Source organism: Rhinolophus hipposideros (genome assembly GCF_964194185.1).
Source record: "Rhinolophus hipposideros genome assembly, chromosome: 7".
Lineage (NCBI taxonomy): Eukaryota > Metazoa > Chordata > Mammalia > Chiroptera > Rhinolophidae > Rhinolophus > Rhinolophus hipposideros.
The window spans coordinates 62066587-62084465 of record NC_138053.1 but is presented as its reverse complement, the minus strand read 5'-3'; the positions used below and the strand labels follow the sequence as shown (position 1 = coordinate 62084465).

At 35.1% G+C, this 17879-nt stretch overlaps 1 protein-coding gene across 5 annotated transcripts in view; it reads right to left on the bottom strand.

The window, feature by feature from the left end:
- The window catches only part of ERCC8 (ERCC excision repair 8, CSA ubiquitin ligase complex subunit), a 36972-nt gene that overhangs the window by 10029 nt on the left and 9064 nt on the right, over positions 1-17879 (bottom strand). For 3 of the 5 annotated variants that reach the window (XM_081053782.1, XM_081053785.1, XM_081053783.1), the window contains 7 exons: positions 16615-16738; positions 12997-13078; positions 11724-11792; positions 10482-10548; positions 7633-7733; positions 6471-6595; positions 90-287 (listed from right to left, as the gene is read on the bottom strand). In XM_081053782.1, the coding sequence (XP_080909908.1) occupies positions 90-287; positions 6471-6595; positions 7633-7733; positions 10482-10548; positions 11724-11792; positions 12997-13078; positions 16615-16738 (766 nt within the window). Of the gene's footprint in view, positions 1-89; positions 288-6470; positions 6596-7632; positions 7734-10481; positions 10549-11723; positions 11793-12996; positions 13079-16614; positions 16739-17165; positions 17813-17879 lie in introns of all 5 variants that reach the window. The other 2 variants (XM_081053786.1, XM_081053784.1) reach the window with 2 other exon arrangements.

Genomic DNA, 17879 nt, shown 5'->3' with positions numbered 1-17879 from the left:
TCAGAATGAAATTGCAATTTATTCGTATACACAACTAGTCTGGAGCTAACTATCTGAACGTTTTAAATTCCCTTAAGTACCATTCTTACCTGGAAATTAGACTGAAATATGCAGCAGTCAACACTTTTATAATGTCCCTTAAGCATAGTTATCTGTTCTCCTGAGTAAATTGTATAAACAGCAATGGTGCTACCATATGGTACAAAAACAAATTCTGAACTGCAGCCACAGGAGACAGTGAATTTCAATCCTTTTCTACTGTCATTGAAAACTTTTCCATAATTCACCTGTAGGATGTAAAATCACAAAGTTACTAACTTCTTAAATCTGATTTAAAAGACAATAAAGATTACAAGAAATATTTACCTAAACCACTAGAATATACTATAAACTTATAAATCTAAAGAAAATGGCCAATGTCCTAGTATCAATAGAGATAAAGACATAAATGTAAATTTCATAGACAAGGGAAACACAAATAGTAAAAACCCTATAAAAGCAAATGTTCACATTTCAACCTTGATAGAAATAAAAACGCAAATTAAGGCAATCTTGAAGAATCATTTTCAATCATTTAGCAAAGATGTTAAGAAACCATAAGACACTCAATACTGGTACAAGTGAGGTAAACATGTTGGGGGCACTGTAATTTGGTCATTCTTTCTAAAAAGCCAAATGGTTTATTATGCAACTAAATACAAAAATATTATTTTTGGGGGGGCGGAGGTTGGAGGGCGGATCACCTCTTTTTTTAAAAAAAATTTTCAATTGTGGTAAAATACTCGTAACAAAATTTGCCATCTTGATCATATTTAAGTGTACAGTTCAGTGACATTCAGTTCATTCACATCTCCAGAACTCTTTTCATCTTGTAAAACTGAAACTCTTTACCCATTAAACAACAAAGATTGTCTTGGTCCTTGACCTAGTAACTACTCCTGGGAATTTATCTTAGGGAAATAATTAAACAGCAAAAAGCTATATGCCTGAAGGAATTCAATGCAGCATTAACTAGAAAACAGCAAAATAACCAAAAATAGATGTAAATTCCTAATAATGTTATAATGTTAACTGTACGGTTTATATAGCAATTAAAAATGGTAATTATAAAAGTTACGTACAAAATAGGGACGAAAGCTCAGTATAAAAAAGCGCAGAACGCAAATAGTGTGCATACTATAATTACAGCTTTATATAAATAATTGTGCCTGGGGGAAAAAATAAAAATTCCCCACCTGTATGCCAAAGGGATACGCATAACAATATCAACATCACCTGAGCAGTTAGAAATGCAGAGTTCCAGGCCCTCTCCCAATCCTACTGAACTAGAATCTTCATTTCAAGAAGGTTCCTAGGTGATCTGTAGAATCATCAAAGTCTGAGAAACTTTGGACTAAAGAAATTGACTGTCAAGTTTCCTTCCTGATGATAATTTAGATAGGCAGTTTAGGGTAGGTGAAAAACCAATAGCTAATCATTTGGGAAATATAAGCATGCAGATCACCAAAATCTCCCTTTATTATGGCTAATACTAGAGTTTGGACAGTGATTTGCCTTTTCCTAAAGGGTGGGTGGGAGTACGTGTGTGTGTATAAATATTTGAGGCCAAATTAATATATGCTGATAATCTGTGCATACCACACTTGGCTTACCCACACTTCAAGTTAACACATGACAGAAACGATCACATGCATTCAGCCATCCCACTGCACCAGTGGTAGAGTGCAACAGTAAAACATCAAGCTTATAGTCAGCAGACTTGGGTTTTGGAAGCCCACTCCATTTCCCCATCACTTTTCTTTTGCCACTATGAGTAATGAATTATTTAACTTCTGAGTTTTATTCTTCTAATCTGTTAATGGAAATAACGTCATTTATCAGAGTTATTGTGAAAAATCAAATGAAATAATGCATATGAGAGGACTTAAGACATAAAGGTATTCAGTAAGTCTCTAGATTATTAATGCCTATATATACTTAAAAGTATAATATTCATCCCCATTTGCGGCTTTTGATCTTACAATGTGCAACAATTTGTAGAACGACATGGGCGGGGGGATGGAGGAAAACCACAAATCTTTTCAACTAGCAATTCTCTGTTCCTCCTCCTTGAAAAATTACGAACTGCTAGACTACGGTGATCTTATTCACATTTATCAGTGCACCTCGATACAAAACCGATATTCTACAAAATGTGAACTGGAAAGTGTTGAATTAGGTATGAACATTGAACCCGCTCACTACCCTTTATTTTTGTTCTTAGGCATTCTTCCTCCAATCCATTTTGCAATCTATTCTCCTATTAATCTTTGTAAATCACTGCTGTGACCAAATCACCTGTGGGCTCAAAACTATCAATATTTTTTCAATGCCTATGGAATGAAGTTCTAATAACAGATTAAGGAAAAGAGGGATCTATCATTTACTATCATTTATTAAGTGCTTACTATGTGTCATACACTGCTAGATGATTATCTAAAGTCCCCATTTTATGACTTACCATAAAAAGCAGTGTGTGATAGATAAATGGCATGACCTGTATTATTATGAAATTACTATAGAGGAAACAGGCTACTTTTGGCTGTGATGTCTTAAAGGTGGTATGTGCAGGCTTTGAAAAGATTTTTGATGGGGAGAAAGATTTCCCAGACTTGGGATATGATGATGGCAAACCCAATTCCCCATCTTAGGAATCCTTTTTATTGTCCCAGGAAATATATACGTCGGGTCACTATGTGAACCCCGTCAGTGATGCAGAGAGATTCCATCAGAAGGTGGCTCATTTTATTGTCAAATAACGATCAGCATAAAAGTAATAATGACAGGTAACATTCACCGAAATGTCAACATTTGCTATAAGGATAAGAAAATATGCTAAATATTTTACATGCATTATTTCACATAATACTAAAACAATACTACTATGAGATATGTAGCATTATTATACAAAAAGAAAACAGAAAGTTTAAGTATTTCAATTAAGGTCTCTTGGCTAGTAAATGACAGAATCAGAAACTGAATCTAGATTACACTAATCAAAAAGAACTGTGCACATTGTTGTAAATTAATTTTCTTTCATTCCATGAAGTGATGGTCCAGCACACTGTAACACAAGCAAGCACTGGGTACTTGGAAGCACCTAAGCCAGGCTAGAGGAGCTAAAGAGAGATTGTGCCCGAGATGAGTCTTGAAAGCTGAGGAGTTAGGCCAGGAAGGAGAAGAACGGTGTCCTAAAGCAAAGGCAGCAGTCTATGCAGCAGAATGGAAGGGTGAGAGAGCATGGTATATTGAAAGAACTCTAAGTAGTTCAGCATGGCTAAGGACGAGAAAAAATGGGAAGCTTGCAAAACATAAAGCAGGAGAGTTAGAAGGTACAGCTTATAAAAAAGACCTTGTGCACAAGAGGCAAAGGCATTCAGTTTTAATAACCTGAGTGTACTGAGGAAACACTGAAAAACTTCCACTGGGAGATGAATTTGGGAGAGGTTAGAAGGATATTAGATTAATTTAATTAAATAGAGATCATAAAGGCCCAGAGTGAGGATGGAAGGGAAGAGAGGTATGAAAAAAGAATTAACAAGACTTGTAACTGATTTAACAGCTGGGACAAGGGACAGGAAAGAATAAAGGACAGACTCCCAGTTTCTGGACATTGGTGACTAGTGAACGATAATGCCAGCACCTAAACAGTATGCACTAGAATGGCGACTTTGGAAATTCTTTTTTCTTTTGTTGTGTCAAAAGCTACCTCTCTGTGAATTTTCCCTGCCGATACTTGTTCTGTACTACAAGGCACTAGTCTTCAAAGTGCAGTTCCCATGCTTCGGGGAGTCTGCAAGATGATCTATTAGGGTGTGAGAAAATAATATAAGAATTTCTATTTCATTTTCATGTAAAATATAAGAAATTAAGCTTTGGTAAACTATACAGACTCACAATAGCAGTTGTATATAATTCATAAATAACTATATTAGAAGCGTGTACTCATACATCTTTTAAAATACTAAGGGTACTACTAATAAGGCAACACCATACAATATCATTTATGGTATGCCTATTATTTAGCAGGTACAGTACTGCTATTTACATATTTCCATTTTACCCTTACAGTTACTGTTTAGGTACATAACAATCCTGATTTACATGATGGAGACACTGAAATTCTAACTGTAGTTCCCTCATGATGTCACTATAAATAAATTGCCTAATGTCCCCAAATTACTAAATGGCAGGACTAGAATTTGTTTCTTACTCTGATAGGCCCTTAAATATTTGAAGATAGTGTGTTTCCTGAGAGTTACTTTGACTGGGATCAGTGTCCCAAATTCCTTTAAGTGTTCTTTGTAGGCGAGTTTCTGGGCTACTCTTGGCATCTTTGTATGAATGACTTCTACCGTACTTTGATCAAGTCCATTTAAAAATGCTATTATCCCTTACACACAGCATTCCAGATATGGACTTACTAGCGCAAATCCATAGGGTCTGAGTATCACCTTCAAGGAAAAAAATAGAATAAAATCACACTATCAATTTATGTACATACTCAATACCACTTATATTTATCATTCACCTTTGAAGCACATGCCAGTCTACTTTTCCAAAGTGACTCTGTCAACTTCTCCACTCAAGAGCCTTGAGTGGCTTTCCATCTCACCCCAAGAAAAAGCCTAAGCCCTTATAAAGGCCTATGAGCCTATATACTCCAGTGTCTTCTTCCTTCTGTTCTTCCTCTATCACTCCCCTCCTATTCTATTCCAACACAAGAGTGTCTTAGATGTCCCTCGGGTACTCCTAGCACGCTCTCATCTCAGGATCTGTGTAGCTTCTTCCTTCCTCTACATGGAATGTAAGCTCTATGAGAATAGGACTTTTCTATGTTTTTTCTACCGCTGTATAGCACTGCCTGGCAAATAGGAAATACTCTATAAATGTTTATCAAACAGATAAATAAAATGAGAAAGGAAGGTGTGACCTAATTGGGGCATGGGATAATATAATAAATGTAAGATTCTAAATTAAAATTCACAGTGCCTGATTTTCTAGCCTGAGACATGATGGAGAAGCATTTTATAAAGAATATGGAAGATTAAAGTAATCTAGTATAAACAATTTTGACCTTATAATAAAATTAGTATTTAAAAATGAAAGTGATACCTAGAGTACCTGAAAGAGCTAGAAAGGATGATTAAAGAAAGAAATACGATTAATATTAAATACCTCCAAGTTACTAAGTAAATGCTTTAAGAGGTCTGGGTATAATCAGCATCATGGGAAGAGTAGAATCCAGAGTCAAACTCTTGCTTTCTAGCTGTGTAAGGCAAGTTACCTAATTATCTTATGTATCATTGTCCACATGTGCAAAAGGGTATTATAATGGTAATTACCTTCATAGTGTTGTGATGATTAAATAAGACCATATATGCACTAGCACATATATTAAATGTTAATTTTTATTAGCATAGTACTTAGCTTGTAAGCTCTCAATAAATATTAGCCATTATTATAAACTTTTGGTAGTTTATTCTGAAAGTTACTAAACATAGGCATACCTGGTTAAGGACCGTAACATAAATTTTTAAAAAGTACTAGAAATCAATTACCACATAAGAATCTAGCACCTTTAAATCACTGATTCCATTATTAAAGTACTATATGTTCACAGAAGTATTATGTAGCTCTTTGTAGATAGATATGTATGCTCAATGTTACCTTATTTAAAAATATCACCTCATTTCATTCGGGCACTGTCTACATTCATGAAGTTAACTGCCTAACCTCCCATATGTACATATTTACCTCTTATCCCAATCTTATGCTCAATAATTGAGTTGCAAAAATATTTATGAATGTGAATCGCTAGTTTCACCCCAACTGTCCACCCAAACTGCTTTTGTAGAGGTGATCAGTAGCCCTGTTTAGTTCATTCTGGGCAAATCAATAAAGAGTGTTCAATGAAACCTCTCCCCTCCCCTACTTGTTGAAGACCCAAAGCCACTAGGAATTTTGGCCTCCAACCAATGGCTGGACTGGTAGGTGTACTAGAAATAAAATTCTTTTTTTTTTTTTTTAAAGTACTGTATGTTCTGGTACTATAACATTCATTTTGAATTTTGTTTATAAGTCATATGTAGTGTGAAATTTGACCTTTTAACTTTATAACTTTAATTTACATCAGTTCTCCATCTTTTACTCTTCTCCAGTATACCTGAGAGATATGGCGTACTCCCATCATGCACAATGGCTCAGCAGAGCAATGATTCTGTGCTAAGTGGGGAGAATGTGGTGGGGGGTAAGGGGGTGGGTCGTCTTGAATTGAAAAGCACTAGTTCACACAATGGGAAAATGTTATAAAAAGCTGTGGTTCAGAGGCAAGAAAGAGAGTTAAAACTACAAAAAAACATCAAATGTATGAAAGAGATCTATTTCTTTAACTTATATCCAAAAGGTTGGAGGTATTTACAATCTCTTACTAGTGTGTTTTCTCCACTGGAACTATTCCAGAGCCTCATCCGATTATCTGTACCAATGGTGAGGAGGTGAAGCCCATCACTTGTAAAACACAAGCCATTAACTTTCCCATTGTGAGCAGTATTAGCTGCAATAAAAAATGCAATTCAGTTTATCTGTTCTTGTAATCAGCATACATTTAATGCTTAATGATCTGGTTATTTAAACATATTAAAGGACATCTGAATTATTTATATATAAATTGATTATATTTAAGATTAATCATCCCTTTGGATTATTTGAACATAAGCTATATATATTAGAATCATAACAATAGGGGGAGACTGAAAAACTACAGGGAAAAAAATCCTGCCAAATACATTTTTCATTAGAGGGTAAGCTGTGCTATCAAATTCAATTAAAGCACAGATTAACATTAAAATTTTACATTAAATACCTTTCAAACATCTCATATACTATTTTCAATCTAAAGTCATTCCATGGATTATTAAAAATCATTAATATTAGTATTTTCCATTAAAGAAACTTTACTGGGGAAGGACAACTTTTTTAGTCTCAACATTTATATTACTTTCAAAATAAACAAATCTGAGAAAGCATAATTCTCACAACCCGATTAAGTAAAAAGAATTAATTATTAAAAGAAACATAGATTTCATATAGTTCATCCTAATATATTTCTGGTCCAGAATTAATTTTGAATCAGAATTTTAAACTACACAAAAATTAAATTCTATTATAAAAATGCAATTAAGGTACATTATCACCTGGATTGCAGTTGACTCACATTCAACACAAATTACAAATTTTATTCTGACACAATGGCCACAAAATGTTAATACTATTCCTTTAATTTATTGTAACTTCCTAAATGGCAATGAATTTGTACTAGCTGGCATCACTGGAGGAAAAAAAAGGTAACAAGTTTCAGAGAAGTTTCTACACTTGAAAATTCAGGAACAGATGGAATGCCATACTTATTTGTATCCTGAACCATAATTTAGTTTATTTAAATTTAATAATTGATTTATTCTGAATACCTTTTTAAAAAAAAATCACAAAGTCTGTAATTTGTCATATTTATATTATTTGGTTCCATTCAAAATTTTCAATATAAAAAATACCATCATTGTTATATTTGTATATTAGTACATTCTTTATTACCTGATTCAACAGCTTGTGATTTTGTCCCATTATGCTGATCAAGAGTAATCAAACATCCTGATGCTCTCCTCACATCCCATAATTTTACTCTACTGTCAGCACTGAGAAGAAATAAATGTTACATTGTCATATATAACGAGGATAGTGACTGCACTCCTCGCCTGCTTGTCTGATACTATGACACAAAGAGGTCTCAGTATATTTGTTCATTTAGGTTGTTGTATTTTTGCCTTTTCAGCAAATAGTCTATAGTAGAACAAAGAAGTAAAAAACAGGAAAAAAACCGTAATTTTCTTAAATCAGTGACAGAATTCTGCTGTTTTTTATGTTGTTTTTAATGACTTGAGAGCATTTTTCTCGAGCTTGTTCTTTAAATAAGTTTGTTACTATTAATACATCCTTACTATTATTTGCTATTCAAATGTTGTCTAGACAATCAAGCAGTTAACTAATTTCATTTTGCTTAAGAATCCATTGGTGGTGGTTTTCTCCCCTTTTTATATGACATAAAATTGAGAACAAGGTTGAATAATAAGGACAATATATTTTTATTTGGTTTCCTGTACTCAAAATCAGTCATTGCCAGATATACAAAAACTACATGTCTCCTAGAAATTAGATCCTTATCCTCATTTTATTTCAAGGAAATAAAAAGAAAAGCAGAACCATGATCACACATTCATTGCAGTTTCTAAACTACTCCTAAAGAAAATATAAATCAGTTCCACAGATGCTATCACATCCTCACAAAGACCTCAACAATATTTAACCCATTGGGTTTATCCAGGCCATTTTAATTAGGAGCATTGCATTGCATTTCATAAACCCTTTTCTCATTTATAAACCTTTTAAAATATACATTCAGGGTTTACCTCCTCCTATTATCTTGATTCATTTCACAGATCACATCAAACCTAGCCAATTAGAATAGTTAGCAAAAAGCTAGCATTTCTCATTCTCAAGTTGGTTTTCTTTCTTTCCAGCTGGGGAAAACATCTGCAATGGGGTGACTCTGAGGATTTAAATTTCTTCTAAAACACATTAGCCTTAGACATATCTGACTGCTAAAACTGATTACTAGGCCTATTCTGGTACTGATCCAAATTCCTGGGGTACCCTAAGAACTGAAAGCCTTCTTAGCTTCCCTCTGATCTGAGGAAAACCCAGTTAGACAGAAACCTTATAAATTTACCCTAGCATGGACCCACAACTAGTACCTAGTTCCTCACTTTCACACCTTTTTAGCAAGCCTTCTTACGGCTACATTCTAGACCAGGGGTGTCCAAACTGTGGCCCGCAGGCCAACTACGGCCCATGATCCATTGTTAATTGGCCTGCAGCAAATTCCAAAAATATATTTAGTTTACTTAAATAAACCAGGTGAGGCAATACGTACTTCATCTCCAGTGAGTGGCCAGGCTGTTTGTGTATTTTACTGCATATGGCCCTTGGTGAAAACCGTTGAAAAAGTTTGGACATCCCTGTTCTAAACCTTGTTCTACAGCACTTCAGAAATTGTACATTTTAATGTCACATTCGGCAAACTATTAACAAAAGCTTCTTTGAGGACTAAACTGGGACAGAAACAGAGAGCTGGCAGTTTTACAAAAGTCGACACATAGCTTTATAAAACTAAACTGAAGAGCTTTTGTAATAATTCTTCTACAAAGTTTTGTTAAAATGCCTGTATCAAAATCTCTACTTCCTATCCCTTCAGTTTTTAATTTTCTTACTCTGACACATCATACTTCTATTTCATTAGGTTCTTTCTTGATTCCTTCTCTAAGCCTACAAGACTGCGATTTTATTTCCTTCCTTATACCCATGACTTGAACAATTTTCAGACAATGTTAAGTCTGTGGCATCTAATGTTTTGATTTCTGTGTCTTCGTAAAGTTGTGGTCTACACCTTTCACTTAGCAGACAACACTGCCCAGCATTCCTGTGTGCCCCTAACCACCTCCCAAGCCCATTCCGTAAACCTAAATCTTTACTACCTTCCCTCAAAATTGCTTTCCTATTCCAGTATTTTCAATAGATGACAAAGGAGGCCATTAGGTTTGCATTTCTTGAGCTTCTCTGCAAAGCCACAAATTTAACCGCATTCATGTCTACCTTTTCCTCCTTCCATTTAGCCTCATGTTGTCGTTCCTGTGTCAAATCAAGTGTCCCCCTTCTACCTGGGCCTTTGATATTATCCTATCCAGTCTGTTTAAAGTCCTGATATACTACCTATTCCTTGCATTTCTTATCTTTACCAACTTATCTCTATCGGTGCTTTCTCCTCAGCATGTAAATGTGCAAAACTCTTCCCTCCCATACACAAAAGCCCCCCAACCCTTGTTTCTCGGAGTTAAGTGCCCTTGCTCTTTTTTCCATATTACGCCTCCTATCCCCAGCACGATGCTTGGCAAATGGGAGGCAGCCATTAAATGTTAGTAAACTGAATCAATGAATGGATGGATGTGTTAAAGGAGATTCAAAATAATTCTGGATTAAAGAAAATGAATAAAAATGCTACTCTTTTTATATTAACAGAGTGCTTATACTTTTGTATGCAAAAATGACACAACAGAGTTGTTTTACTGTTTTAATGGCAGTACGAGATTTGCAGTACTAGATTGCAGATTCTCTCATTCTGTTTTAAAAGGTGAGCAGCTTCCAGGTGGATAGTCAGGATTACAACTATAACGCAAAGGAAGACATCTTTTGGTTATTTGAATTAAAATCTGCAACTCAATTATTTTATCTTGAAGCTCCTAATAACTAAATATGCATCTTACATAAATATAATCTTTTCAAAATTCTCATCATTACTAACTTCAAAACCAAACAATTAACATTTTTACCTTGCAGTTGCCAAGACATATTCAGAACGCGGTGACCAGGAAACTGCCAATATTTCTTGTCTGTGACCTGCAAATACAACTAAATGAAAAGTCTTGCAAAATATTTGAAAAATCAAAAGACACAGTGAAATTCATTTTGTCTGATTCTGAAGTGAAGACTAAATATTAAAACTAAATTTATATGATCATCATTTTTTCACTTTTACAATAATCTATGTTGAAATATCAATGTGAAGTCTTTGGGCATTTCTTGCACGTGGGCATTTTATCAGAGAAGGCCTGGTTTTGCTTTGGAAAGAACAAGCAGAGCAAGTCAGTCTTTCCTTTTGAAAATAGCTGTTGGCCTACTAAGTCAATCCATGAGTAAGTGATATAACTCAAGCTCACTTATTTATTTTTACAACAAAAGCCCCTGCAATAAACTATACAAGAAAAACATTCGAAATAACAAAAATATTCTCTAACTTTTCAGAGTTATAATAGAAAAATTATTTTAATTCACTATAAAACAGTATATGTATAAAAAATTTTTTCTAGAAAGCACAAGTGATAAGTTCAACGATAAGTGATTTCAGCATTTTAATTCACTTTTATCTAACCGAACTATTCAAATCAGTTATTTTCATCTACTTAGCTTATATTAATAGAAATTCATGATAATGTAAAACAAATGCTATCCATTTTACCAAGTTTTCCTTATATATTTATTGTTTAATATATGTATAAGAATGTATATTTCTGAATTATACCTCATCTTTTCATTGTTTAGGATTAGATGGTTTAATAGATTTAAAAAGTAGCAAAAATAATAATTTAAATTAATAAACTTTTACCAAGTACTATTACAGTATCTTTTTCTAAAATATTTTTACTGAGAATAAAAGGACCTAAATATTAAGAATGTTTACTCCGTCAGAACAATATTAAACAATGCTCACGAGACAAATGTATTCATGTAAGTTTCATAAGCAGTTTATTTTTTAACATGTAGAAATAACAGAAGATTTCTAGTTAGACCTTCCATATACTTTGAGGTTCCTGTATGACCATTGTTCATATAAATGTCTCCTCAATAGTTCAGTTTTATAAGAATAATGCACAGAAGGATCTTTATTTCCCTGTTGACTTTTAACAACAAGCACTAAATACATCAGTCATGTCACTTACAAAGAATACACTGTTAGTAATGTTTCTTTTTATTGAATCGTTTACTCAAAGTAGTTGCTACAAATAAAAAAATACCCTGTAGAATGTGGGAACAGGATCCAGACTTTAAGTCACAAAGTTGTACTTTGGGCCCTCTAGTACCAACTGGAAAACAAAAACAAAAATGGTTTAAGATAATTTTATTGTAAATCATCATCAAAAGGAAGTAACACACTACTACTGTGTTTCCCCAAAAATAAGACCTATCCGGAAAAGAAGCCCTAGCATGATTTTTCAGGATGACATCCCCTGAACATAAGCCCTAATGTGTCTTTTGGAGCAAAAATTAATATAAGACCCGGTCTTATTTTCAGGGAAACACGGTACTATAAATTATGACATTTTCATTGTATCCATGCAGAAATATAAAAATGTATGCTAAAAACACTTCAAATAGTTTTTGTTTATAATTAGAAAAATTATTTTAATAGTAGTTATGCTTTAGTACCAAGACAACTCTATTACTGCATTATTTTTTTAAATCTAGAAATAATTATATTTATTCATAGGAAGTTGCAAAGGTAGTGCAAAGAGGCCCTGTATACCCTTCACCCAGGCTCCCCCAATGGTTATATGTTAGGTACTACATATAGTACAACATTAAACACAGGAAATTTGTATTACAATGTGTGTGTACAATTATATACTATTTTATACATCAAATTTTAATAGCTGAGTTTTTCCATGATAATGAAATACTTCCAATCACTAGTAATAGATTCACAGTAACTCTGGACACAGACTCGGTGGCCCTCAAAGACAATTTAGCGCCCAGCTCTTTACAGCTGAGTAGCTGACCCATGTTCGTAGGTGAGGAGATTCAAGCAGTGCCACAGAAATAATGAAATCACAGGGACTTGATACCCGATACCAGAAAATCATTTTTTCTTCCATATATATGAAAACTCTTATTACAGGTGCTTTCATCAAAATGGATGTTTAATTTGAATCACACACAATTTTAGAGAAAAAGAAATAATTTCCTTGTTTTATTGTGTCAAATTGAAAAAGTTGCCAAATTTTGTTCATGTAAAAATCTTTGAAACTTCGGTGGTTTAAAAAGTAACTCTTTGGGAACAGAAATGTACTTTCTTAATTAATCTCTGAATCCTAGCCACTACCACAGTGCCTAACTTGCCCCAAATCTGTTAGACTGAATATAAATAGGAGTATATATTTAAGACTTTCTTCTTTTTCATAAAGAATTGTGATCTTCATCTGGGTTAAAATGTCTATATCAAAACTAAGTAGATCTTAATAGGGGGAAAGTTTTCAACATGTTAAAAAACAAAAGAATGCATGTACAAACCTGCTACCAAACAGTGCTTGGTGGCGACTGGAGACATATGATGACTGTAAACTGTTTCTTCAAAATTAAATACATCTGCAGCCTGATAATCAAAAGACATTTTAAAAGTGTAAGTTCTAATTACAGTCACAAAAGCAAGAAACTTTCTATTGACGTATGTTAGCAATTTTTAAATTGGCTGTTAACAACTTATTTGACTTAAACATAGGAATGTTAATATCCTCAAAAAACTGATAATTTAAAATCCTGTTATTTATAACACTTTAATCCCTTTTATGAGAAAAAGCAGTTTTTCTCTAATGGATCCCAGAGATAAAGTAAAGACAACCCCCTGGTTCACCATCTTCCTCTCTCCTCCATCCTGGGGACTTCAGCACCTATGCAGGTTGACCTCGCCAGCTTCTGCCTCTCAGTTCCACACAACCTCAGCTCCCACACCCAGGACACTCTCATCACCTAAACTGCTCCTTGTTTAAAAGCATACTTTTCGGTTATATCACAATTACCTCTCATTTTTTAACTTTTTTTCCCCCAAGCACTTCCAAGATACCCAAATAAAGCTCAGAACTCCTATCATTTCCTTCTGTCTTCCCTTCTTTTCCTTCTTGAGCTTGGATTCCAAGGTACAATATTTCAAATACCAACATCTTCAACTCTTTTGTCCTTATCCTTGCACTTGTCAAGGCCTTATATTCTGGATGACTCCAAATGTCTGCCTTCTGTACACCTATATTCAGGTTGATCTACACCAGATGTGAGCAAACATTTGAAGTAAAAGGTCAGATTGTAAATATTTTAGGCTTTGAGGACCAACTATTCATTTCTGCCACTGGTGCTTCAAAACGGCCATAGAAAATAAATGAACACGCCTATGTTCCAATAACACTTTGTTTACAAAAAGAGACTATAATCCACACTTGGCTCAGAGTCCAGACTTGGCTTGTTGGTTATAGTTAGCTGAGCTCTGCTTTACAAAGGTGAAGTTTTATAATAGGGAAGGCTGGTATCACTATAAAAGATCATTCATCTCAACAGGCCTTTCAGAACTGACTGCCAGTCCTACAATATCTCACCAGTATTCTCTGCAATATCCGTAGCTATTTCAAACTTCCACTCTCCATAAACATCTCCACTTGGTCACAACAGGTGATCTGATCTTTTATTCCAAAGAGAAAATAGGAGCCAATCAATGAGAATTCCTTTAATGTCTTATTAACAAACACGCAACACATTTGCTTCCACTTACTGTTCTTCCGTCTTCACTCCTGTTATTATAGAAAAATGATCCTTCCTCATATTTAAAGTTAACCCCCCCTCACCCCACACATTATCTCCTCTATCTTCCTGATATCTATAACCTCTCCCTCCCCACTGAGTCATTCCCAACAACACCAAAAATGTTCAAGTCTCTTTCATCTTAGCAGTAAACTCCTTCCCAAGACAAAACAAGAAAAAACCTTTTCACCCAAATTCCTCCTACTTTTCAGAGAAATGGAAAAGAATGACCCTAAAATTTGTATGGCACCACAAAAGATCTCGAATATCTAAAACAATCTTGAAGGAAAGAAAACAAAGCTGGAGGTATCACACTTCTTGATTTCAAACCATATTACAAAGCTGTAGTAATCAAAACAGCGTGGTACTGGCATAAAAGCAGACACACAGATCAAAGTAACAGAATATAGAGCCCAGAAATAAACCCAGGCATACATGGTCAATTAATTTACAACAAAGGAGACAAGAATTATAATGAGGAATGTAGTCTCTTCAACAAATAGTGTTGGGAATACTGGACTACCACATGTAAAAGAATGAAACTGAAGCATTATCTTATACCAATATATCAACTCAAAATAGGTTAAAGACTTGAATGTGAGACCTAAAAGCATAAAACTCCTAGAAGTAAACATAGGGGTAAGCACCTTGATGATATTTTGGATCTGACACCAAAAGCAAAAATAAACAAGTGGGGCTACATCAAGCTAAAAAGCTCCTCAACAGCAAAGGAAACCATAAACAAAATGAAAAGGCAATCTACAGAATGGGAGGAAATATTTGCAAATCATGTATTTGAGAAGAGGTTAATATCTAAAATATACAAAGAACTCGTGTAACTCAATAGCAAAAAAAACACCAAACAGTCCAACTAAAAAATGGGCAGAGAAACTAAGTAGACATTTTCCCAAAAAAGATATACAAATGGCCAACAATACATATAAAGGTACATCAATAATCAACAGGGAAATGCAAATCAAAATTACAATGAGATATCACCTCACACATGTTAGAAAATAATAGGTTATTATCAAAACGACAAGAAATAACAAGTGATGGAGAGGATGTGAGAAAAGAGAACTCTTGTGCACTGCTGCTGGAATGTAAATTGGTGCAGCCACCCTGGAAAACAGTATGGAGGTTCCTCAAAAAGTTAAAAATAGAACTACCTTATCACTCAGCAATCCCAGTTCTGGGTAGTCAGAAAGAATAAAATGGTGGTTATCAGGGGGCGGGCGATGGGAGAAATGGGGAGATGTTGGTCATAGGGTACAAACTTCAACTTATAAGACAAATAAGAGAAGGAAAAAGTTGCCTAAGGAACGGGACTTGAGGCAGGGAATACAATACAATCAAAATGTGATCAAAAGGCAAAAGGAGACCAATTTAGTGGCAGCAAATCATTTATGTTGGAAAGAGGTAGAAGCTAAGGTTGAGGGAGTAGGGAGTGGTGTCGGAGAACTTAGAATACCAAGCTGAATTCCCAGACAATGGGAGTCACTAAAGGGGCTGGGTAGAGACAGGATGAAGCTGCTTTATAATAAAGTTAATTCTGGGGTAGAAGTTACCACAGAAAATGTGGGAAGAAAAATAATGCAGGAAAACTAGTTAGGAGTTTTTAGTAGTAGTCCAGATATCGAGTGATGGTGAGGGAAATAGAACAGAGTACTAAGATTGAAGGACAAAATGGGTGTAAGGAATGATCATGTTCAAGTTGTTTAATGTTTAGTTTGAGATGACCCCACATTCAAGTACGAGGTTCTGTAAACAGGTAGAGAAATATGGGACTAGAGCTCTGGGAAAGATTAGCACTAGAAATATAAATTTGACCACATGGAAAAACTATTATCTACTGTCAACCTTTAGTAAACTATCTTAATAACTTTCTTTCCCTTAAAGTTTTTATTTTTAGTTCAATAGGAGATAAAACCAATTTCCTTCCTAATTTTCTTCCTTATACCACTAGACCATAGTCGTTTTCAAATAATAAAGATAATACCAGCTAATGGTTTAAGAGCACTTCCTATAGGCTAGGTGCTATTCTAGTTTCTTTACATATATCAACCTTCTTAATCCTCACACCCATTCCGATAAGGTACAATCATTATCCACACTTACAGATGAGGAAACTAAAAGAGAGGGGCTCAGACACGTGCCCAATGTCATACAGCTAAGTCAGCAGCAGACCAAGATAGGAACTTACGCAGTCTAGCTCTCTTTAACCACTATAGTGCTTTCACATCTAACATACATCGGATCTTCGCAAATAATCATACTGAAAGGGTTTAGGATTAAATTCTCCTTCATCCTACAGAGCCACTTGAAAGGTTTTAATATACTTACTTGTAATGTATTTGTGTCCCATACTTTCAGAGTTTTATCAAATGAGCTTGACGTGAACATGCCAGTGTCGTGAGGATACCACTGGACGGTCTCCACACTGTATTTGTGAACATCAGGATGGTGTCTACAAAACAGCGATCAACAGTTAGAGACAACTGACTTACGTGAGTTTGAAACTGATCCTAGATGAACAAATAGCAGTTGCAGGAAGGATGATATGAATGGCCAAATGCAGATCACAAGCCTGTGTCCTAGCTGTCCAGGAGACAGAATGTTCAGGCACTTCTGGTTTCAGGCTTCCGCTTCCTACTAAGGCTCACACATTGAGAGACTTCCTATTTCTGTGCTATAGCCTGGAGGGACCGTACTGCTACACTGGACCTATTCATGGAACGGGCAGGGATTTCTCCTTCTGGAAGAGATACCTAATCTGGTTTGGGATTTGCTCTTCCCAGAATCATTTGATCAGCACCGCCATTCTTAGAATTGCTGAATGCCTCACATACTACCATGGTACCCCAAACGGTATTACTTTTGATCAAGGAACTTACTCTATGATAAAAGAATGCAACTGGTAGATGCCCATGGATTCGCCACGCTTATGTTACCCCTCACCATAGAAACACGGTCTGTTGATGACTCAGTTATGGTACCAGCTACAATCCACCGCCTGGTGAGGGTGCTGTGCTGGCATGAAGGATGCAGCATGAATCGGTGCTCCACACAGTGTGTCACTTCACGGAATCTGACTTCAAACAAACTGGCTCTTAAGGAATACGTATGACGTAATGGAGGGAAATTGGAACACTTACTGGATATTTAATATCAGGAATTACTGTGTATGTGAGTGATGTGGTTACGGTTATAAAAAGTATCTTTTAGAGATACAAGCAAATAATTCTGATTAAAACGATATGATTCTGGATTTGCTTCAAAATAATCCTCAGAGTGGGTGGATGGGGTAGAGATGAAACAAGATTAGCTATGACTGACGGTTGTTGAAGTTGGCTAATGGGTACGTAGCTCACTACACTACTCTCTACTTTTGTATATATTAGAAATTTTCCAGAATACGATAAAAGTCATCAGAAGATTACTGCAACCCTGTGCAGACAAGACCATCATGAGTTCCGACTCCTTAAGGTGAAGGTTTGGCTCACAGTACAGGGTAAAGGACCTCGAACACTTGTGGTGCTACCTGAAGGAATGACAACATGAAGGGAAGTCGTAAGTGATCTGGTCTTGAGACAGCTACAAAAATACAA